The sequence below is a fragment of the Mustela putorius genome, unplaced genomic scaffold (assembly GCF_011764305.1).
Source record: "Mustela putorius furo isolate JIRA1106 unplaced genomic scaffold, ASM1176430v1.1 tig00000281_pilon_pilon_pilon, whole genome shotgun sequence".
Classification (NCBI taxonomy): domain Eukaryota; kingdom Metazoa; phylum Chordata; class Mammalia; order Carnivora; family Mustelidae; genus Mustela; species Mustela putorius.
In genome coordinates this window covers 14896340-14919286 of record NW_025421343.1, presented here as the reverse complement: position 1 = coordinate 14919286, position 22947 = coordinate 14896340, and the positions used below count along the sequence as shown (strand labels likewise).

The following is a 22947-nucleotide window of genomic DNA, read 5'->3' as shown; positions in this document are numbered from 1 at the left end:
TAGCCAGCTTTTTTTTAATTTAGAAAAAAAAGGGGAATATTCTGGTTCATTAAGAGTAACCATTTAAGTCAGAAAGTCGATCAATTTTCGAAGAATAGTGTGTACCAGAAGAGAAAATTCCAGAAACTGTGATGGCCCCATGCAAACAAGTCCCTGTGTTCAATGATGCTGGTGGCCTCACTGGTCCTGGCAGGGTTTCAGTGTCCCCATTCTAAGTATCAGCCCCAACAGCCTGTCTTCTGTGAGGTGTGTGAGATTGGGGTCCCCTGCAAGTTGAGCTCTACAACAAATTTCTAATTTTAACATGCTTACTTGATCTATTTCTCTTTTTCCTCAAGCTGAGGGCAGAATAAGGCCCCACCCCAGTTTCCTTACTTAACCATATTTGCACTATTTTATCATTTTATTTATTAACCAATTTTTCACTACTCTGTCCTCTACATTGCCTCCAAAGTATTCTTTCTAGAGTATAAGTCACACCATCTCAGTCCCTTTTCCCAATCATTTAATCCCCTACCCTGCCGACCCACATGATCACCTCTAAGGATAAGCCATAAGCTCCTTAGAATGACATGGAAGTTGTTCCTGATAAGGCCCCTGCCTCCCTGTGCAGACACACTCATCATTAGGATGCCTTTAACTACAAGGGACAGAGAACTCAACTCAAACATTTAAATATAACCACCCTTGTGATCTCCCCTCACTAGAAGTCCAGAGGCAGGAAGCTTTGGGCCATTCAGTTCAGGGTTTATAGCATCACTGAGAGCCAAGGGCCCTGACCATCACTGCCATCCTCATGAGGGCAAGGTGGCTGCAGCGGCTCCAAGTGTCCTTGCTTCCCATTCCAATGTCAAGAGGTAGAACTAATCCTAGATGGGCTTTCCCTTGCATCTCATGGGCCAAAACTACGTGACAAGCCCTTTCTGAAACTGACCTGGGCAACGAAGTACCGTGATTGCTTTACATGAGTGGGCATTTTCCCAAGACCCTGGGGCTCATCCCAACCTTCACTTTCCCTTTGAAGCCTTTCCTACCCAGCACGCGGCGGAGCTACTGGATGTCTCCTCATCCAGTAATTCAACAAACATCAACTGAGCGTCCAAGAGGTGTCAGACATGGGAGCACAGTCGTCGTGAGCAGACCTAGACATGGGGCTGCCCTCATTTTCTCCCTGTGTCTATCATAGGACTCGACATATTTATTGTTTTGTGGAGGGTGTGATATTAGGCACCTCCCAGCTTCCTCATGTGTGAAAGGGGGGATAATACTGTCCACTTCGATGCTGCCAGAGGAAACACACATACCAAACCCAGGACGTGCCCAGTTTGAGGTCAATGTAACTCTCCGCAGATTTGCTTCCCGCAGATGAACTGATTATATTGAGAGACCATTATTAAAATATTTAGAAATGCTTCTAATATAGAAACCCTGTGTATGTTCCTTTTTGATAATCAAATAACATAATATAGCGTCAGATCTAATATTATTTCAAAGTGGGGACAAGTGTTAATAATATGTCATGCTACCTGCTGTTGTGGTATGGTCCTGTGAGAATGTCTGACTGCGGGTTCTGGCAGAATCCCAGCTGTTGTTCCTGTTAATCCGTTGGTTGCCAGTATTTACATTTTAATTAAGTACTAACTTTTCAGTCACAGGCTAGGGAAAATAAAGCTGTAGTTTTCTCCCATTCAGGTTCTCAAACCCCTCGAATTCTATCCATGAACCCTTTGGGAGTTATTAGACCTTGACTTCAAAACCTGCCCCTGGAGCTGGGACAGAGATGGCCTATTTTCCCCAGGCCCTGAAAAGAGCATCCAATAAGTCCTCAATAACCAAAAGACTTGGGAAGCTTATATATATACACAGACAGAAAATGAGAACATTCAGAAAGGTGCAGGCCAGGCCTTCTCTTTAGACCCCAGAGCCTGGAAGGGCTTTAAACAAATTCTTTTCATTTACACCAAGACTGTATTTATCCGATTTCTTTCATATTCCAGATTTCGCAAGATGGCGGCTTGCAACCTGCAAGGAACCACCCAAACAGCAATGATGAATCCCTAAGAGAACCCCCAGGGCTCCTCTCCCTGAGCCAAGCCTAAAGGGGCTGCTGGTGTGTGTTTGCAGGAGGTGGTACTGTGCGAGGTCAGAGAGTCCCAGAGCTCTCAGCCTTCCCAGCCTGACTGGCTCTGCAACCCTGGCTAAGCCAGCTCTCCTCAGTTTTCATGCTCATCTGTAAAAATCAAAGTTTGGGGGAGATGATATTCATCACATGGGGCTCTGAATACCCATCTCTTTTAAATAAATTATTATTTTTTTAAGATTTTATTTATTTATTTGAGAGAGAGAAAGCACAAGCAGGGGGAGCAGCAGAGGGAGAGGGAGAAGCAGGTTTCCTGGGGGGTAGGTAGCCCAAGGCTGGAGTCGATCCCAGGACCCTGGGATCATGACCTGAGCCACAGGCAGACACTTAACCGACTGAGCCACCCAGGCGTCCCCTGTTCTTGCTGTTTGGGAGTTCTCAGCCAGTGGTGTGGTTTTTTGGTATGTGCTCTGGTGTGTGTCCAGCCACCTTAAAATTACGTCTTACGCAGAATTCCAGTGTCTGCATTTGCCTATGTGTATTTACAATCACAGGTGACAATACTGACTTGATTGTCGCATGCCAGTGAGGCAGTGTTGACCACGTGATAAAGACATACAGAGTTGGTGCCAAGCAAAGGCTGTATGACATCACAACGTGCTGTGCTTGGGATGTTTCCAGCTGGTTGGAAACGGGGAAGGGTGGAAGAAGGAAGTTATCCCATCACAAACAGAGGATAAATCCTACTCGAGGACTTCAGGGCCCCAGTCCGGTGGCTCGGGAGGAGGCTTGAGCAGGACATGTGATACATTCCGCAGATTACTTTGAACCTGGATTTCGTTTGTAGATTTGTTCTCTTTTAATCTGAATTTTCATTTCTGTTTATCTTTGTATGGGAGTTATCAGTATAAGGAGTTCACAGGTAGTTTTATGTTTGTACATATTTGAGTAGCATTATTACAAAACAAAAACTACTTAAAACATTGGAAGCATCTGCGATTATTTTTTATTTTTATTTTTTTACAGGAGAGAGGTCCCAATATTAAATCTGAGAATGAACTAAAACAAAAAACACCTCTGCCCCCACCCCCACCTGACCTTCAGGGTTTCTGATTCCTAGAGAACAAAGTCAGACCTGCATGCCCCTAGGGGGTGGGGCTGGGGCTGGGGCTGGGGTCATCACCTTTGGAGCCAGAGGGCCTGGGGGGGTGTTCTGCTGCCCTCTGCTGGCCATGTGAATCCCTGGCTGGGGGATCACCCTGGGCTTGGAGAATTGGGAGGGATTTTTTTGGCCCAAGGTTGGGGTGAAAGGGGGCAAAAGTGACCTTTATTTGCAGCAACATGGCACAGAGCGGAGCCCCAACCTTTGTGATCCCTCAAGACCTAAACTGAATCCATTCCACAAGCAAACACTGTCTCTGCTTGGGGACCAGGCTTGGGTAAGGGATGGTGGATGGAAGACAGTGATTCAAGTGACCCCAGGAGTTGAAGGGGAAGCAGGAGAGAGGACACTCCATGGGTCTCCCTAGTGGCCGCACCAGGAGAAGGCTCTCTTTGTTTTACCCTGGCCTGAAGGACCCAGAGCCTTGTCTGGGTTCTTAGTTTTGTACCTGTTATGGGAACTTTGCCTTGGTTACTTAGATCCTGCGCATTCATTCAGGGGCAAGGAGGTCCCTCCACATTCTTATAAAAGGTCTTTGCGATGACCAAGTTATTGAGGAGGAGAAGGAAACAGTTCTGAATCAAGGAGGACCGCCTTGGCACCTAGCAGACCTCTTCTCCGCCAGCCCTCCGTCTCCTCCTGTCATCTTTCCTCTTCTGGGTCCTGCAGCCCTCCAGCCAGTTCTGTTCCCTTCAGCCTCTCACTGAGGCCATACTCAGGAAGGCTAGGTTTGGGGGCTAGGTCTGTTTGATGCAGTACTGGACAGCAGTCTTCCAGAAATGTTTATGTCTCTCGCGAGCAGGTCCTTAAACCCATCATTGCAACATTGTGGCTCTCTACTGGAGTAGGACCTGGTAGAGGGCGCCCAGGAGGGCTGCCGGGCTCCTGCATTCAAGAACCGGTCACTCACAGCCCTGGGGTGTGGGGGTGGTCGCAAATCTTTATCCTACGTGGGTCAACCCAAGCCCCATCTTTTCCTACTCCTTCTCTCTCCCTTGGAACCCAACATAGGGGCTAACTCCTGGTAGGTTGAAGGGCGGTTCTGGGCAGAAACTTTCTTGAGCAGGACAGAGAGATGTCATCCTTCTCCTCTTTCAGGAGGCGAAGGGCCCAGCCCTCATTGTGTCGCTCACCGTTTGTTCATTTGGGGACCCAGAAAACTCAACAAAGTCTTCCCAACTCCATCCCTCTGGGTTTTCCCAGTGGGGCCCGCCAGGCGGAGGGCCTCCCTGATGACAGCTGAAAAACCCCTCAGAACCTCTGTCACCCGCTTTCCTCCTGGGACAACACCCACCCCACTCAGCAGACCACTTGCTCCCAGCCTTCCCCCAGTGAGGAACCCACTCCACCAGTGGGAACCAGAGCCAGGGGCAAGCCTCCAGCGAAGGCTCTGTCTCCCTGCTTCCTCCCCAGAGCACTGGCCAACTTCAGAGTCAGCCATCTCCCCATCTAACCTTCAGATGACTGCACACTCTGATTTCAAAAGAACACAAAGGGCTTTCTGCCCAAAATGCCTCTCCCTGGCTCACACGATGTTTGAACTGACAGACCCTACACCCAGCCTCACATCTCTCCTCCACCACTCACTAGCTGGGGTGACCTTCTGCAAGTGACTTAACCTCTCTGAGTTTCATTTCCTCATCTCTACAACAGAGATCTTAATAGTACTTTCTCATGCAGTCCTCGTGAGCATCAAAAGAGTCAATGTCTGGGAAGTGCTCAAAAAGGGCTCTGCCGGTCATTGGTGCTCAAGAGAGGGCATCCTTCCATCACCATCATCTTTGCAAATTAGCAAGCCTTGTCAAGGAGCGAGCAGAGCTACGACTGACCAATCCATGCCCTTGAGCCACAGAATGAGGCTCGCAGAGCCTGCTGCCAGGCACATAGGCTGGCGAGGGCATCTCCAACCCAGCGCCCAGAGCTATGCCAACCCCACGGGGCCATGGACGAACATGGTACTCCAGGAAGAGGCAGTCTTGTGGCAAGATAAGACTAATTCACAAAGCAATTAGTAAAAAATACAAGATAGCTTAAAAGCACTAAATTGTTCGGTGCAGACTATAATTGTCTTAATAAGAAGAACCATTTGTTTAGCATTTTAGCATTTACCTAGCACTTGGAAATACATTATCTCATGTAATCCTCAAAACAAACCAGCCTGGTAAAGACTGGAATTAGCCCACGAGGAAACGGAGGCTCACAAAGGTGAAAAGGCTTGTAGTCGTGCGGCCAGTAAGTGGGGGACTCGGGAAGGATCACTTTGGCTTGTTCTAACTTCACCTGGTGACACTGTGGGATGCATGGGTGTGTGTGCATACGTGTGTGTGTGTGTGTGTGTGTGTGTGTGTGTGTAATTGTGTGTTGGGATAGCCAGGCTGAATGTTTATGGAGTGGGTGCTTCTTTGGATTTTCCGTTCAGAGTTGCCCTGCTCCTCCATTGGCCCCCAAGATCTCCGGTGGCCAGAATATCCTGTAGTTCATGTTTTGTCTTTGTTAGCACTATGTTCAGTGGCATTATTCTGGGTCCCTTCTTCCAAGTGTGGTGACCTCTCAGAGTTGGAGGTCTCTGAGCCATCCAGAGGGCAGAGATTTTGGGGGCCCTATGACCCCAACATGGCCCCAAGGCCGTCAGAAATACAGCAGCCAAAGGTATGGAGCTAGTGGCTCAGGCCAGCCCACAGTGCGCCTGGGAGCCGGGGCCAGTGCCCATTAGATAGACCTGCCAAGCAAGGCTGCAGCAGGCCCCCAGGGCCTCTCAGAGATGCAAAGCCAAGCTCTCAAATCCATGTGAAAGGGAGAGTGGAGGATGACCCAGAAGCAGGACCACAGCCTGGGGAAGGATGGGAAGCGGCAGACCCCAGACCAGCTGCAGAAGACACAGTGTCATGGAAACTATCCATTGAAACACAGTACCTGGGTTCAAGTCCCAGGCTCTCTGCCTCCTCGTGGTGCCACCCCAGCCAAGTACTCACCTTGGAGTGCCTCGGTTTCTTCATCAGCAAAATGCGGATAATAACCATACCTCTGTCACCGGGGGTCGGGTTTCAATCAGCCACTTTGTAAAACATTGCCTGGCACAGAGTAACTTTGATCAGGCCCATGTGGTGACTTCCGGGCACTTTTGCTTCCTTGGCCTTCTTCCTCCCTCACAAATGTTAAAAATTCTCCTATACAAGTATGCTGGTATAAAGCTGGATTGTAGTCATTGTTCTTGATTTTAAAAGAAACGAAAACATTTTCATAGGCCTCTAAATGTATTGTGACTCCTGAGCATCAGACCTATCGTGCCTAGTGGATAAAAGGGGCCCTAGGGCTCCATCCTGCTTGCTAATGTAGATATTACAGTGTCTCTGAAACTGCCTTGTGCTTTGGCTTGTAAGGGCCATTGTCATTCCTTTAGGAATGTTCTGTCCATCCTCCTGTGCATCCAACATTCCTGCCCTTCCCTCTTTGTACTGAATGCCATGCTTCAATGACAAATTTCCCAGTAGGAGGGTGTCTTCCAGCCTCTGCCTTCTCTCTCTCCCCGGGCATCACTGAGCTGTAGAGCGGCATGTTCTGCTGTGGGAATGACAGGCAGGATCAACGTGGATGACAGGCTCCTTTAGACCTCAGGGTTTGGGAAGAGGCCTCTGGAGGCTGGATGCCTTCTCCCAGCGGCCCTCAGAATGGTAGCAACAGCGTCCTCTAGTGGCCCCCAAACTCCCTCCATGCTGTGCCTGTCTCCCCTCTCACGGGTGTTCCAAAGGTGCCCCTTGCCTTCCCCATTGAGAACATAAGCATTTTTTAAAAGATTTTATTTATTTATTTGACAGAGAGAGATCACAAGTAGGCAGAGAGGCAGGCAGAAAGAGGGGGAAGCAGGCTCCCCGCCGAGCAGAAAGCCCAACATGGGACTCGATGCCGGGACTCCAGGATCATGACCCAAGCTGAAGGCAGTCGCCTAACCAACTGAGCCACCCAGGCACCCATTATTCAAGGAATTTGTAAGAACATTATTCAGGGTGGCTCGGTGGGTTAAGCCTCTGCCTTCTGCTCCGGTCATTATCTCAGGGTCCTGGGATGGAGTCTGGCGTTGGGCTCTCTGTTCAGCAAGAAGCCTGCTCCCACCCTCCTTCTGCCTGCTTCTCTGCCTACTTGTAATCTCTGTCAAATAAATAAAATCTTAAAAAATAAAAAAAAGAACTGCAGGTGTCCATTCCATTCCCAGAGATTTGCATGTGAAGGTGGCCAGAAGTTTGCATTTTTGAGACCCAAAGACCATACTCTGAGAACCACCACACAGTTTTGGGGCAGATGGACAATCACAGGGATGCCGCACCCCCAGTTCCTGCTGGTTACAGAATGTGTCAGGCATCAAGCTCAGTTAGAACTGTCAAAGATGGGTCCACAAGACAAGCCACTAGAGTATGCGGAGGAAAGATCAATGTAGGTTTTTATCATTAATTAGTCCTTTATTCCTATTCTTATTTTAGCATATGGTTTGGGTGGCTTATATATATTTTAGTATACATATGTTGGGAGAACAAATTTTTAAAATGTTTTGATCAATAGAGGCCAACCCAAAATGTTTCAGCCCATTGTGTTAAACAGGGGTTCTTGTCTTCAAGAAGCTTCAAGATGAGGAGGTAATGTCTAATGTGGAAAACCATAAAACAGGATAGAAGGGAATAAACGTCTTAGGAAAGCTACTGCTGATGATTTTGCCAGAATCAGGAGCCCTTATGTCCATCCGGGCTGATGAGGGACAACTCCACGGTCAACAATTTGCAGGAACCACGACTCATCAAAGGACTGTCCCAGAGGCAGGGTGGAAGGCACGGAGAGGGGAGTGGGGGAGTCATAGTCTCAGAGGAACGGACAGTATGACTTCTCTGGGACAGCGTAGTTATGGAGGTACCCATGGAAATGGAGGCACTTTGACTTTATTTAGTGGTGCTGTGACACCGCCCTGGGTTCACAGAACAGGGGACCCTGATACAAGAGCAACAGAGCAACTTGACTCAAGTCAAATCCAGCCCGGCTATTCCGGAGCACTCAGGAATGAGCCCTCTGCTGCCAGCTCAGGCCCTCAATGGTGCTCCGAAGCATCAGCGTCCAGTCGTCACCCTTCCGCATCGGGGTGCAGCGCGTCTCCTTGAACTCCAGGGCCCGGATCTCCACAGGGGTCTCTGGGGTCAGCCCGGCAGCCAGGACAGCTTCTGGGAACTTGACTGCAGAGGCGGGAGCCAGACAGCACCGGGGAAGGCTGTGGGGTGGGGCAGGTGGGAACAGGAGGGCAGGCCAGAGACCAGACCGACAGATGAGGGAAGGAGGAGGCGAGGAGGGGAGAGGAGAAGGAACAGGGGACGTAGGGATAGGGTGGTGCACAAAGAAAGGAAGAGAGAGAAAGAGGCAGATGTTGGGTACCTTGAACTCATCTCTGCAGACACTGCCAGGGAAACTGCTCCTCTTTGTGGGAGACCCAGCTCAACCATCACCTTTCCGTGGCTGCCCCCCAGAGGGCTGTCACACACCCTCCTCTGGGACCACAGTTCTCAGGGCACAGCTCCTGCTCGTGAAAACCATTTGTGCAGATTCCTGCCTCCCCTGCTTGGGGAAGAGGAGGGCTCCCCGAAAGCCAGAGTACCCCGGTGACCCAAGCACTCATGGCCCGTACCTGGGCTGCTGCTGGTCAGTCTGCTGGTAATGGTAACTCACAGCCACAGCCGAGTGAGGGCACAGCAGGTACTGGTTCTCTTCCCAACATCGACTCATGGTCCGGGTGATGGCTTCATCTGACACGGACTCAGATGTCATGGCCTCTGAAAGCTGACAGGTCCCAGGGTCAGAGGGGTGGGAATCAGAGTCCAGGAGGTACCCGGGAAAGTGAGCCAAAATGCACTACATAACACAGGCAGCCAACACCAGACACTCAGAAAGAATCTCCAGACTAAGTTGCTCAACTTCAGCTCAGAGAAAAATCTGGTTCCCGTGTTTCCCAGTTTTAAGTTGCTTCCCTTAGCTTTGGGAAAGGATCCTTTGAGTTTCAGGTCCATAAATTTAGTTCAGATTAGCTCATGAATTAGCAAGTTTGTATATAGTTTTGTTCAACAAACGGACAAAACACAGAAGGTTAAGGGCATTCAAACATTCCTAGTGCCCTGTCGTTGGTACAAACCCTTCCAGTGGGTGCAATGAGCTCCTACCCAATGGAGCTCACCCAGTGAGCTCCTACTCAGCCCAGGTCATGCCTCCTCCAGGAAGCCTCCCTGCAACCAGCAGATAGAGGAACTCCCCCTTCCCACGGCCCCTTCAGTGGGGAGGGTTGATCGGATCATTCTCTGAAAATTTATTGTGTGCTATCGATGTGCCCATCAACCCGCCGATATATGCATACAGCAGAGACCACAAGTGCCATAAATCCTTTGTACAGCTACCTGTCCCATTAGGGTTTCCAGTGGAGAGAGAATGTGTTTTCTCTATCTTTGTTTATCTCTAGTACATAGCATGGTTCCTGGTTACAGGACACATGTGGAAGGAAGGAAGGAAGGAAAGAACGAACGAGTGAGTGACAGCTGTTCCAGCAGATGCACAGTCTTGTACAGCCAGGGAGAGAATGAAGCAGGGTGGGATCTGGTGACTATGCTCCTGGAGCACCTCATTTACATGAGGAGAATGAACCATTAACCGAGTAAGTTGATCTTTGTGTTATGGTCTGAATGTTTGTGTCCCCCTACCCCACCCAAATTCATATGTGAAAAACTGAATCCCAGTGTGATGGTATCAGAAGGTGGGACTTTGGGAAGGTCATTGGTGGTGGGGGGGGTGCTCTTGTGAATGGACTTAGTGTCTTTATAAGAAGAGGCTGGAGAGCTAGCTGCATGCCTTTCCACCATGTGAGGCTATGACAGCACATTGACTGTCCGCCGTTTCCATGGAAGTTGCTCCCACCAGAATGCAACCATGCTGGCACCCTGATCCCAGACTTCTGGCATCTGGAACTGTGAGTGATAGATGCCTATTGGTTATAGCCAACTCAGTCTCTACTTCATTATAGCAGCGCCAACGAAGACAGAGTGCGTGTCACAGGAAACATCCAAATTCCACTCCGGTGTGCATAGGTGGCTAAGGCCAGAGAACTATATCCAGTTCTGGAAACAACCTTTAAGACAGTCATTGGCTAGGTGAAATTAGGTCACATAAGGGACAGCTAAAGGGACAGGGAAGACTCAGCGGAGAAATGGAAATTCTCTTCAAATATGGGAATCACACGGCTCCCCCGTGCAGAGTTCAGTTGAAAGGAGGTGATCCCAGCTCAACAAAGAGAACTTCGTAACGATGAGAGCTGGTGTGAGGTCTGAGGTCCTGGTCCCTGGACATAGAGTCTGGACGACTTGGTGGGACGTGGTAGAGAAACTTAAAGGCAATGTCAACATACAAAATCCTTTTTCTCAAGGCAAAATAAGTAGATCATCACCAGGTTGCATTTAAAATAAAATCAACGAGGGCACCTGGGTGGCTCAGTCAGTTAAGGGTCCAACTCTTTGAGTTTGGCTCATGTCATGATCTCAGGTCATGACGTGCTGAGTATGGAGACTGCGTAAGATTCTTTCTCTCCTTCTGCCTTTGTTTTCCCCCAGCCCCCGTCCACTCGCACGCACGCTCTATCTCTCAAAAATAAATAAATAAATAAATAAATAAATAAATAAATAAATAAAATAAGATAAAAGCAACCCTTCCCAACTAGATTCCTATCACTCTGAAGAAATAACATTTCTCCTTTTCCTTTTAAAAAGAAGGCTCAAGAGGATAATGTTGCCAATTGTTGCTACTGCTGAAAATCAACAACAATAAATAGAAATAATAATAGCTAATGTACCAAGCCCTATATTTCCAGGCAGTATACAAAGTGCTTCATGGGCATTACTTGACTTCAGTCTTCAACAGTGGTAGGCATTCTCGTAAGCCCCACTTTACGTATGAGGAAACTGAGGCACAGAATTTAAGAAACGGGCCCTGTCTCTGAACCAATGCTCTCTACTGTGTCTCCTCATTAATAAATTAATCCATGGAAAGTGACTGCAGAGGTGCCCGCCTCATTGCAGGTGCTCAAGAAACAGGTCCCCTCTTCCCTTAACCAGATCTCCAAACCCAAGTTGGGTTTCACGGCTGCACCCTTTGCTTTCTCTGTGGTGCGTGGGTGGTGACTGACCTTGTCATGCAGTTCCTTGGGTAGACTCGTGCTTTGGGTCCTTTCAAACTGCTCCATGAGGGCTCTCGTCCCCTGGCTGTCAGAGCCCGACAGCAGCCAGAAGATCCTCTCCATGTTGTAGGGCACCTGAGCAGGAAGGCAGGGTGCCAGGAACCCACGGACCTCAGCCCTTGTCCATCCTACCACCCCACCATCCTGGGTCAAGCGCACACTTTCCCACAGGTCCTACCTGAATGTCCATGGCTGAAGCCAAGGTCAGTTCGACGGCCTTGGACAGAGAGAAGTCTCCCCGCTGCACGGTCCTGTGGATGATGTCATTGCGGTTCACAGCCACGACCAGGCGAATGGGCAGGCCCATCTTCTGAGCAAGGCACCCAGCTTAAGACAGGAGAGGAGAGGACCAAAGCTTTCTCAGACATCACGTCCAAAATACAAGAAATAAAAGGAAATTTATATAAATTGGATTTCATCAAAATTAAGAAACTTTGGTGCTCTTTGAAGACTTTTTGTGCTTCAAAAGACATGATCAAGAAAACGGAAAGGCAGCTCACGGAATGGGAAAGAATATTTGCAAATCCTATATCTGATAAAGGACTGGCATACAGAATATGTAAATAACTCTAACTCTTACAGCTCAACAATAAAAACACAAATATCCCAATTTAAAAATGGGCAAAAGACTGAGACAAACATTTCTCCAGAAGATATACACATGGCCAGTGAGAACATAAAAGATACTCAACATCAGGGAACTAGAAACCGAAGTCAAAGAGACATACCATTGCATGTCCATTCGGATAGCTAGAGTCAAAGCATTGGTGGGGCTATGGAGAAATTAATACCCTCCCATGCTGCGTTGGGTTGGGAATATCAAATGATGGGAATACAAAATGGTGCAGCTGCTTTGGAAATGTCTGACCGTTCCTCAAAAAGTTATGACTTTTTTTTTCTGTGACCCAGAACTTCTACTCCTAGGTATGCATACTCAAGAGAAATGAAAATACAGGTCCACATGAAAACTTAGACACCAACGTTTACAGCAGCATTGTTTATAATAGTTACGATACTGAAGCAATCCCAATGTCCAATAATGATAAATGGATAAACAGAGGTGGTGTTTACATACAATGGAGTATTATTCAGCCACAGAAAGGAACCAAGTACTGATTACAATGTCAATGAAACTTGAAAACAGTAAGTGAAAGAAGCTAAAAAAAGGTCACTTATTGTATGATTCAATTTCTATAAAATGTCCGGAATAGCCAAATTGATAGAGACAAAATAGATCAGTGGTTGCCTAGAGCTGGGGATATGCGGGGAAATGTGGGGTCACTGTTAGAGGGAACACGGTTTCTTTCCAACGTGATGGAAATGTTCTGAAACTGACTATGGGGACGGTTGCACAAATCTGACATATAGTAAAAACTATTCAGTTGTACACTTTAAACAGGTGAATTGTATAGTATGTGTATATATATGTATACATAAAATTATGAGTTATACTATATAACAATAAAGCTCACACACACACACACACACACACAGGAAAGAAGAGGAGATGCTACCATCCCGATACTCTTCTCCACCCCCATATGTTTCCCCACCTCTCTTCCTCTTCCTCTCTCTCTCTCACATACATACACACCAGGCACACCTGCTCGCTATCCCTTGCAGAAGAGAAAATGAAGGTTCTGGGAAGTTGAAAGGACCCACCCCAAGCCTGCTGGGTGGCACACGTGCTAGCCCCAGACTCAGCCTTCTAGCAGAGGCCCCTTTGGACACCCTGTTCCTCCAGAGCCCTCGGCCCACCCAGCCAGCAGCTCCTGTTCGCATGGAACAAACAAAGCATTCCTCACCCTGGGAGAGGGAGAGTCTGTAAAGGTAGTCATTTAGGAAGGTTTTACCTACTTCCATGAATGGTTCCTCTCTGGTGGGTCGTTAAGAGGAGTTGGGGATCACCACCCCACCCCAACGTCACTCTGCCTTTTGCAAAAAAGCACTTTCACATTCTTATTTTCCACTTGATCCGCCTGTAAACATCACGCTTTCTGTGTATGGCGGAGGAGAAAGGGACGCTCACCAGGGCCCAGGGGCTTAAATTTCCACAGCCAGTTCCTGATGGAACAGAGAGGGTCGGGAGCGCTCTCTGCAAACATCTGTTTCGTGCCAGCCACTGTGGTGGGCCCTGGGATGCGTGCAGGTGGCACCATCCACGGGAGGCTGATGCGAATGGGGAGCTCAGTGCGCTTCCCCACCGTGGGTGGTAAAGACGGTCCCAACCCCGTGGAAGTGCAGGAAGTCAGGAAGCCCCCGGACCACTGAGCTGCTTCTGCAGCCTCACTGAAGCCCTCCTTGGAGCCCATCAGAAGCAATGCCGCCTACAGAACCATCCGAAATGGTCACTGCTGAGGAGGCAGCCTCGGAAGCTCACAAGGGGATGCAGACTCTGGAGGGGTGGTCATCCTGGCTGTGTCCCCAACCGGAGTGTAAGCAGGGACCAGCTGGCTAACTTCCCTGTGCCTCCACTTCCTCTTCATTAAGTGGAGACAGCAGTACCGTCCTCACAGATGCGTGTGAGCATTAAGTAAGTTGATCCGTGAAAAGCACGTGGAGGGGCGCCTGATGCATAGGAAGTGCTGGAGACATGCTTATTCTTATTCTAGAAGGTGGTTTCATGGCCACGCAAAGGTACGGCGCAGCGCCCTTGCAAAGTTCATGCCCACACGTGAAGGATCTTACTTGCACTTCACGGGAGCCCTGAGAGATATGATAAGCTATCCAGTATTGCTTTTATAGCTGAGCGGCTGCGTCTAAGGGACTGCCCCCAGGGCCATTCTGCTGGGGCCAGACCTTCTTCCACCTCACGCGGTCTCTGGGTAGGGACTCTGGGGTGGGAACATGTTGTGCTGGCTGCCCTCACAGCAGGCCGCTGGCTGAGGCCGGGAACAAAGTCCGCCTCTCTGGAAGCAGGCCCTGGCAGGCCAGCAGAGCAGCTGAACCTTGACCGTATCTCTTCACACTCTCCTGAGGGGGGTTAGAGCCCGTCCTTCCCTCCTGCAGCGAGCAGCCGAGCTGTCCTCCCCGCGAGTGATGGGGAGGTTTGCTGGGGGCTTCTCCTGCGTGGTTGCCTGTCACCTTCAGAGCGAGGACTAGAACGGTCTCCTCACAGTTGCAGCCGAAGGGCAGCTGGGAGGACGAGGGCTATGGGCATTTTTCTGGAAAGACCATCTCTGCCCAAGGGCCTCCTTACCTGCTAGATTACCGGCAGCCCCTGTTGGCACAACCACCTCCACGGGGGGCAGAGGGTAGGTGTCCAAGGATGACGCGCACTGGAAATAAGCGAAGAAGTGGTGGGCCATTTGCACGAGGACCCGGGACCAGTTGATGGAATTCAGACTCATCAGATTGTGCTTCTTGACAAAAGCCACGTCAGCAAACACAGCCTTGATTGGCTCATCCAGCTCATCACTGTTGCCTTCCACTGTCAGGAGAGAGAGGGGAGGGGAGCTACCAGGAGCATGGAGAACCCCCAGTCGGCACTTGCCTGCAAGCAGGCCCTCCCGCACTGGGCCCACCCAGCCGGGACCTTCACTCAGCCTTGGTTTCTGCTCTCCCATGTCGTGGCCTAGCTTTCTAGACTTGAAATTAAGCAACTGAAGGAAAGAAACCATGTCTTATTATTCTTGAGGTCATACTTCCAACATTTCTACCATTACATAAAATTAGACATAAACCGTCAACCTTCTGGGATGTTGGGAAAAGGCCTCCTCCTTGGAGTCCATGCCCGCTAGCCCCGCTCTCTAGGAACAAGGAGAGATGGTTTCTGAGGCTATGGTGTGGCAAGAGGCCGATCTTTTCTTTACTCCTCGGTCCTTTACCAGGACTTGGGGGTACAGACTATCCGTTCTCATATGCTCTGCCCTTCTCTCAGTTAGATCAAAGAGAGGCATCCTGCTCTCTGCTCCCACGTGGTAGGTAAGCTGGCATGGACCTTTCCTCCCTGAGCTGGGTGTGGGCACGGTTTAATTTATGGATGAATTACTGGGTCAATTTACAGGTGAGTTGGCTACTAGTCCAACTTGCCCTCCTCAGTCCAGCCCAACCAGCCACCAAGCCAATATTGATCTCTTATCCGACAGCTGGGTCTATTTCTCCACCAAACTTGATCCCAACTTGAAAGACAGGGCTAAGATTTACTGAGGGAAGTGCCAGAGTAAGCCCCAAGGTTGTTACTCATTCTACTTTGTACTGTTTATCGGCAATGAGGCTATGGGGCTAACCCCAGATCCACACACCAGAGGGATGTTTGCTGGGGTTCTAGGAAAAGATTCACTGCTCTTAAGAAGGAGCCCCAGGAAGAGAGACTTAGTTACCTGAAGTAAGCATCATAAGCCATGAGAGAGATGAGCCTTAGGACCGGGAAGGCAGAGCAGGGAATGCAGATAACCTGGGTCTCTGCTGAGGGATGGCTAAACAGACTCTTCAGGAACCCATTCGGGGACTTACATAACTATTCGTTATATAAGCTGGAAAATACTCTGTTCGAGCTGGTCAGAGTTAGATTTTTTGTCACTTCCAGCCAAAAGTATCCTAAATAATGTATAACTAGCACTTGCTTATTATTCTGTGCTTAAGAAGAACCCAATACAAAATATATCTGGAAATTAGTATCTTTAAAAAAACCTCAGTGTCCAATTCACAGCAATCCAGGTGGCCCATCCCTACTCCCTGAGCTCCCTGGTCTAAGAGAAAAGACATGTCCACTCTTAGCTCCGGAAAAAACACCCATCCTCCTAGAAACCAGATGAGAAGATTCCAGAAAGGAAAGAAAGGACCAGAACAGGTCTATTTAGGAACAAAACTTAATATATGTAAAGTCCGCTGTCTTATTTTCTTGAAGCTCAGAACACGGATAAAACAGAAACGTCCCTTGGGCTCCAGCAAGAAAACATTTATGACATAGGGCACTCATGACCATCCACATTTCTCCTACTATTTTGCAAGTGGGCACTGTTCTCTGCTCCATGGTCAGTAACGGAGCTTACACACGAGTCCTCGTGTAAAAGCCCTCCAATACCTAGTATAAGGCAAGAAGGGAGTAGGTGGCAGGACAGATGTACAAAATGTTATTCTCTGCTTCAATTCTAGGCAAAAATAGTCCTAGATCTATAACTAGCAATCGTAGCGCTTAGGGCGTAACAGGGACTCTCGGGAGCCCAGATATCACACATCCAAATTTTGCAATGAGCACGGGAAAATGCAGCCAAATATGGGCAACGACCAAAGCTAAGGGACATGTAAGATTTTCCAACACCTGCATTAGCTAAACCCAGAACTCTTCACTGGAACGTGTAGGTCCTTATTAAAGAAAAGTGTAGAAGGGGCTTTGGGCTTACTTTTGAACTCATGGACAAAGGATTTTCATACTACCCCCATGAGTAAGGTCTGTCTGCCCTATGCTTTTGCTCCTTGACAAAATCCGTGTTCTATGAAAAGCACCCTCTGACGGGTCATACAAGGAGCCTGGGTGAGGGGTAGGAGGAATGCCTCCTGCCACCAACTGCTCTCCTGCTAAGTGAGTGACCAAGCCAGGCCAGGCCTCCTGGACAGCTTTCCCGGGCCACAGTGTACAAAACCTCACCAAGACCCCCTACTCCTCATACCCCCATCCCTACTTTGAGATTACCTGGGTTCTAGCTAGGTGTGAAAAGTGGAAATAAGCACATACGGCTCCCCTCAAGCTCCCTCTGTCCTTCTCGAGTCTCGATTTCTACAGAACAGATGCCCAGTGGGTACTACTGAGTAGTTTCCCACACCTGCTAACCAAATGCCTGACTGAGTAGTTTCTAGACTATAATGGAGGGCATGAGCTGTTACCATGTAAGGGCACATTCTTTTAAAATTATCATTGAATGTCTTTGCGTCCACTGAAGTTCAGGGCTCTGTAACAAAACCCAAGTCACTTGGCTCAGGCTGTGGGTCTGGCGGCGGCCTGAATATATGGCACCAGTAGGGTGAACCCACACAGAAATGGTGTTCTTTGGGGTTTGGTGTTCAACCGCCACTTCTTGGGTTATACCGTCAGTAACGGTTTGTGCATTTGTCCCCTCCAATAGCTTCTGAAACTGTGTTGCCAAGAGCTTGCCCAGAGCTAAGCCAAGCTACAATCTCATGACTGATGAAGGAAGCGAGAGGCAGAGAAAAGGCAGGAGGAAGGATGGTCAACTCATCGCCTGTCCAGTTGTACTCCAGCCCATCTCCTAAAACAGACACCCTCAAGGCGGCCACGCTTTCCCTGGAGCCTCCATCCCAGCTCTCACCTCCGAACACATGGACGTTCTTCCTCAGCACTGTGGTCATCTGGAGCTCTTGGATCTTCGTGCAGTGACCCTGGGGCAGCAGAACGATGATGTCCACGTTCTTTGCTCCTTGAACACTCTCAATGGCAGCACTTCCTGTGTCCCCAGATGTTCCTGGATAGGAAGAAAAAATAACCCTCCCCTGTACAACAAGGGCAATGGAAAAGGAAAGAAGGAAAGAGGCAATGTCTACTTCAGATACCTGGAGAGCTGGAACCTCGTACTTAATCTGGGGTCCACTTACCTCCTAGAGACCAGGGGACAGAAACTAAGGCCTCTGTGAACTGGGTACCATGTAATCTTACATATTTTGGGTACTTAAAATATTATTCTGAGAAGGTTCCGTAGCCTCCACCAGACTGACAAAGGGGTCCACGGCACAGAAAGGATGACAAATCCTGCTCTAGAAGAACCAGTCACACATGCTCCTCGAGCCATCCATGCGGAGCACCCTATGGTAGACACTGGCATGTCAGGGTGCCTATGGGGCTTGGCCCTAGTGCCCACGATGCACACCTACAACCACGGTGACGTGCTTCTCCTTCTTCTCCAGAAAGTACTGCAGGAATTGTGCTGTGCAGCCCAGGGCCAAGTCCTTAAATGCGTACGTGACCCCATGCCACAGCTCCAACACGTTCAGCCTGTTCCTCAGTCTGGACAGATGGACCACCTCTCTGTGGCGGAATCTGTGGAAGGCTCGGTCGATCAGATCTGTGCGGGGAGAGAGGTGGAATAGCGGGGGAAGGCCTGAGCTCGGCCTCAGGTTCTCCGGTTCTCCCCCCAACCCCACCCTGTCTCTCTATGCTTTGAAGGTCAAGTTTCTTTCTCCTGCTACCCAATACGAGACCGGAAACGTTTACCCCAAAGGAGACTATAGATGAATAGAATTACTGAATCCTAGGCAAAAGTCTGAAAAGACATGAACCACTCTGTTTGTAGACATCTGAGTGATGTCCCCCAGAGAAGAGAAATAGTCTAAGACTTCCATTTTTCACTTTATAAACGCATCGTTTGGATGTCTTGTGGGCATGCACGCCAGCTGAGGTTCAATTCAACAACTGTGCAACAAACGGATCCATGTCTCATCTCTTCTAATGTTCCTTCCTAAAGACCAGACGTTGTTTGTTTTTGCTGCACTAAATTTCACACCTGTGATACCAGAGCCTAGGGTTGGTTTACATATAATCCTGCCCAAGGCAAGTCCATCTTGGGTAGTGCTTCTCAAACTTTAACTGACAAGCCAATCACCTGGGACCTTAAAATGCAGATCCTGGTTCAGAAGGTCTGAGGAAGGCAGAGAATTCTAATAAGAGCTTGGGCAATGCCAACAGTGCCATCAGACCACATTCCTGAGTGGTCCTCTTCTTCCAGCCCTGAACTCTCACCACCACATTGTGGATTCGTTCCCATATCTGGCCCATGGACCAGCAGCACTAGTATTATCACTGGCAGTGATTTCACCAGTGATATCACTAGCAGCATTATCACCAGCAGTACGAGTATTATTGGTCGGAATGCAGAGTCTCAGGCCCACCCCAGACCTACTGAATCAAAATCTGCATTTTAACAGGATCCCCAGGGAAATCGATGGGCATATTCCAGCTTGAGAGGAGTTGGTCCAGGACACTCTCCAAGTCCCTTCTGGAATTACCATTCAAGGAAACAGAACAGTCATCTGAGGGTCCACATGCTTTATATACAGGTAGGAAACAGCCCAACATTCAAGCATCTCAGGATGTTGGTGAAGTCTCTAGCCTTAAAGAGGTTTTTGAAAAATAAACTAAAGGAAAACATTCTATGCAAATCACCATGGCATTCATCTCATTGGAGATGGACGGTGGAATGGATAAACTCTCTGGGAATATTGCCATTTCTGGGATCCTAGAATCTGAGGGAAAAAATCTCCAACATTTGGGAAATAGGACTAGAAACCTCCAAGGGGTTAAGGAATGGATTTGCAGCTCTGGTGGGGCATGGACTGCCAGGGGAATGAGGTGGGAGAAGGGAGGCTGGGGATGCTCACCGTTTAAGACATCTCGTGGAATGAGCTCAGGACCAATGAAGAGGGTGCACAGCTCCTTTACCAGACTGGGGTAGGAGAGCGAACTCCACTGACGCAGTGTCTCTATGCCCAACTGTGGGAGCTCCTCGGGCATGAAGAGACCGCCATCGGGAGCATAGCCAGAGAAGAGGGCCCCCTCAAAGTCGACCCGTGGGGCCATCCCCCTAGTGCTGACGTACCACATGATCCTGGTGGCCTGCAGAGGGAACAGTCCCAAAGGCACCTGATCTCCAAGCTCAGTACCCCACAGGAAAAAGCTGAAGTGTACACGCACCCTCAGCTAGCCCTTGGACCACCACTCATGGGGGTAAGCATCCCAGTCTGAGAGACTGGAGCCCTGTCGAGTCTCAAGCCAGCTTCCTCTGGGACAGTCCAAATCATGACCTCTCCAGTGAAAATGAGGCCAATTCACTGACTTTGGGAGAGGAGTTGCCAAGTCATGTAAGGAAAGGAGAAAGTTTGGTCCTCACTGTGGAGGAATAAGGGAACTGGGAAAAGATCATAGCAATAAGGCAAGCGCCATTTTGATAGCCCTCTTGATAAAGAGAGGACCACCACAGCTGGTCAGGCACCTTTTTGAGAGATGACTGGGTCCACTTCTGTTAAAAAAGTAACCACTTTTGACGGTTATACAGCAATGTTGCCTATAACCTAGTGGTTCCTCACTCTGGATGTTTGTTAGAATTAACTTGGGAGCTTTTTTTTTTTTTTTTTTTTTTAAGATTTTATTTATTTGACGGACAGAGATCACAAGTAGGCAGAGGCAGTCAGAAAGAGAGGGAAGCAGGTTCCCTGCTGAGTAGAGAGCCTGATGCAGGACTTGATCCCAGGACCCCGGGACCATTACCTGAGCCGAAGGCAGGTACTTTAACTCACTGAGCCACCCAGGCTTTAAAGAACTTGGGAGCTTTAAAGAAACTATTCCTATCTGGGACCCTCCCTGGATCAATGAGATTAAAACCTCTATGTGAGAGGTTTTAAAGAAACTTGGGAGCTTTAAAGAAACTATTCCTATCTGGGACCCTCCCTGGATCAATGAGATTAAAACCTCTATGTGAGAGACTCCATGGGTGATGTTACTGTGCAGTGAGGGTTAAGAAGACAGTAACCAACTTGTCCCACTCTGCTCGGGACCTTCCCAGTTTTAGAACTGAAAGTAGCATGTCCCAAGAAAACCCATCAATGCCAAACAAACTAGAATGGTTTGGTCATGCTAGTTGAGAACCAGTGCCCTTCCTCTAGGCCTAATCCTAGAATCGTTAGAAGTGCAGGCAAGCTACCCTTAAGACAGTCTAGCCAAGGCTAACTGGTCCTGTGTGGGCTTAGGACTCTGGGGTTATGGGAAGCGGAACGTCCAAGGGCGCCCAAGGCCTAACTCTGGTCCCAGTGCCCCCTCAGTTAGGGTCTCAGGAGCCAGGTGCCAGGTCCAGGAGCTGAGCTTACAATCTGAATACCTTTCTCTGGCCCCTGGAGGTGATTCCAGGAGCTCTGGTTTTAAAGCCCCAAGGCCAGGAAACATTTCAGGAAGGGCTAGCAGGTAAAGAAATTTTCTGACAAAAAGTGGGGCAGGGCAGGAGGGCCTGAGGGCCTGAGGCTGAGGGCCTGAACAACTGGCCACTGATAGCACACAGACCCTGTAGGGGGCGGAGCCCCCGCCCCGCGGTCTCAGGTAGGCCCCGGCTTAAGGTCCCCGGGCACCAGTCCTCCGGCTAACCAGGCCCTGGGTCAGGGAAGGAGGTTTTGATAAGGCCCGCAGGATAAGGCACGCTCCCGGCCTCTGAAAACACGTTGGACTTCTCAGTTTCGGGCTCCCGGGTACTGCAGAAACCCTACAGACCGCGCAAAGCCTCGGAAACCCTGGACCCGCCCTGGTTCCTCCGAGCGCGGGCAGAGCGCCGCCGCTAAGAGGTTACGAAGGGGCGGGGAGGCGGACAAGCCGCGCCGTAAAGTCAACCGGGAGTTCAAGAGCGCAGATTAGCCGCCACCGAGGACCGCCCCCCACCCCCAAACGCGATCCCCGGAAGCCGACGGGGGCAGGGGCCCCGCCGCCGGCCTGTGTGCGGGGAGCTTGGCCGCCGAGACGCAGGCTCCGTGGGGCCCCTCCCCTCCCCTCCCCTCCCCTCCCCTCCCCTCCCCTGCCTTCCCCTCCTCCAAGCCCGGGGATCGGCCGCCCGGGGCGCGAGGAGCCGGAGGGGCTGCCCGGGCCGGGGGTTGGTGGGGGCGATTACCGGGTCCGCGGCGCGGGCGGCTGCGGGGGGCGGCCCCGGAGGCGGCTGGCTGGGCCCAGGCGGGGCGGAGCGCGCTGGCCTCGGCGGCGGGGTCGGGCTTCCGCCGGGAGAGGGACAAGGACCGCGGGGCGGTGAGGCTGAGCGCGGGAGGCGGCGGCGCGGGAAGAGGTGCCAGCGGGAGCGCAGCCCTTCACCCCTCACTGGGCACGAGTGTGTGTGTTTTAAGTTGGCACGTGTTTAAGGCACCTCGCTAATCACTGACATTGGGTCTCTTCACCTTCACCGCCGCCCTGGAACCTTTTTTTTCCGATTAGAAAACAGGACAAGATGGAGGGAAGAACCCCTTCTTTGGGCTTCATGCTTCTCACCTGTAAAATCAGACTTCTGGATGAACTCCTTGTTCCTCAGACCCTAGGGCTGGTACATCCTGATTTCGGAATCCGCGGGGATACCGGGCATTGTTTAAGCCCGGACAGTTCTTCGTAGGAAAACACTTCTTAAGGAAATACAGATCTATTCTAGAGTAAAAATCCTCCCCCACTTTGTTTATTTATTTATTTGTTTGTTTGTTTGTTTTTAAAGAAGCAAGGCACTTGGTGGGGGGTGCCTGGGTGGCTCAGTTGGTTCAGAAGCAAGACACTTGGGAAAACGTCCTCTGGACACGGCAAATGCCTCTGGATTCACATCCATCCTCCTGGGTCCCAACTCCCTTAGGAGGCAAAATTTGAGAGGCTAAACTGGTGTCAGTTAAGGTTTGGTTCCTGCCTCTCTACTGGGCCTGGTCCCCGTAGTGAACACAACTGGGACTCATGGGGGCAGAGGACGCCAGATGACTGCCCTCTCTTCCTCCCGTTTATGACAT

At 49.8% G+C, this 22947-nt stretch overlaps 1 protein-coding gene across 3 annotated transcripts; it reads right to left on the bottom strand.

Annotated features, from left to right (window-relative positions):
- Nucleotides 1–8151: 8151 nt before the first annotated feature.
- On the bottom strand, nucleotides 8152–22268 carry THNSL2 (threonine synthase like 2). Of its 3 annotated transcripts, none has more exons than XR_006606457.1 (10): nucleotides 22086–22268; nucleotides 19819–20053; nucleotides 18312–18506; nucleotides 17757–17909; nucleotides 14687–14917; nucleotides 11666–11814; nucleotides 11437–11562; nucleotides 8902–9053; nucleotides 8652–8793; nucleotides 8326–8455 (listed from the first exon to the last, which is right to left on the bottom strand). XR_006606457.1 is itself a non-coding variant. In XM_045079123.1 (9 exons), exons 2-9 carry the CDS (start codon nucleotides 20039–20041, stop codon nucleotides 8280–8282), a joined length of 1440 nt encoding a protein of 479 aa, XP_044935058.1. In that variant the 5' UTR covers nucleotides 20042–20053; nucleotides 22086–22266; the 3' UTR covers nucleotides 8152–8279. The 3 variants fall into 3 exon arrangements, 1 of the variants encoding a protein (XP_044935058.1); XR_006606456.1 differs by having other exon boundaries at nucleotides 8354–8490; XM_045079123.1 differs by lacking the exon at nucleotides 8652–8793 and having other exon boundaries at nucleotides 8152–8490; nucleotides 22086–22266.
- Between the last annotated feature and the right edge of the window lie 679 nt (nucleotides 22269–22947).

Bases quoted from the DNA above. Each gene is read 5' to 3' on its own strand.
- THNSL2 (XM_045079123.1), bottom strand. From the start codon at position 20,041: ATGTGGTACGTCAGCACTAGGGGGATGGCCCCACGGGTCGACTTTGAG. The intron at 11,815-14,686 runs GTAAGGAGGCCC...TCCTGTCTTAAG, and splicing joins GGCTGCCGGTAATCTAGCAG to CTGGGTGCCTTGCTCAGAAG. The intron at 9,054-11,436 runs GTCAGTCACCAC...GGGACCTGTCAG, and splicing joins CCAAGGAACTGCATGACAAG to CTTTCAGAGGCCATGACATC.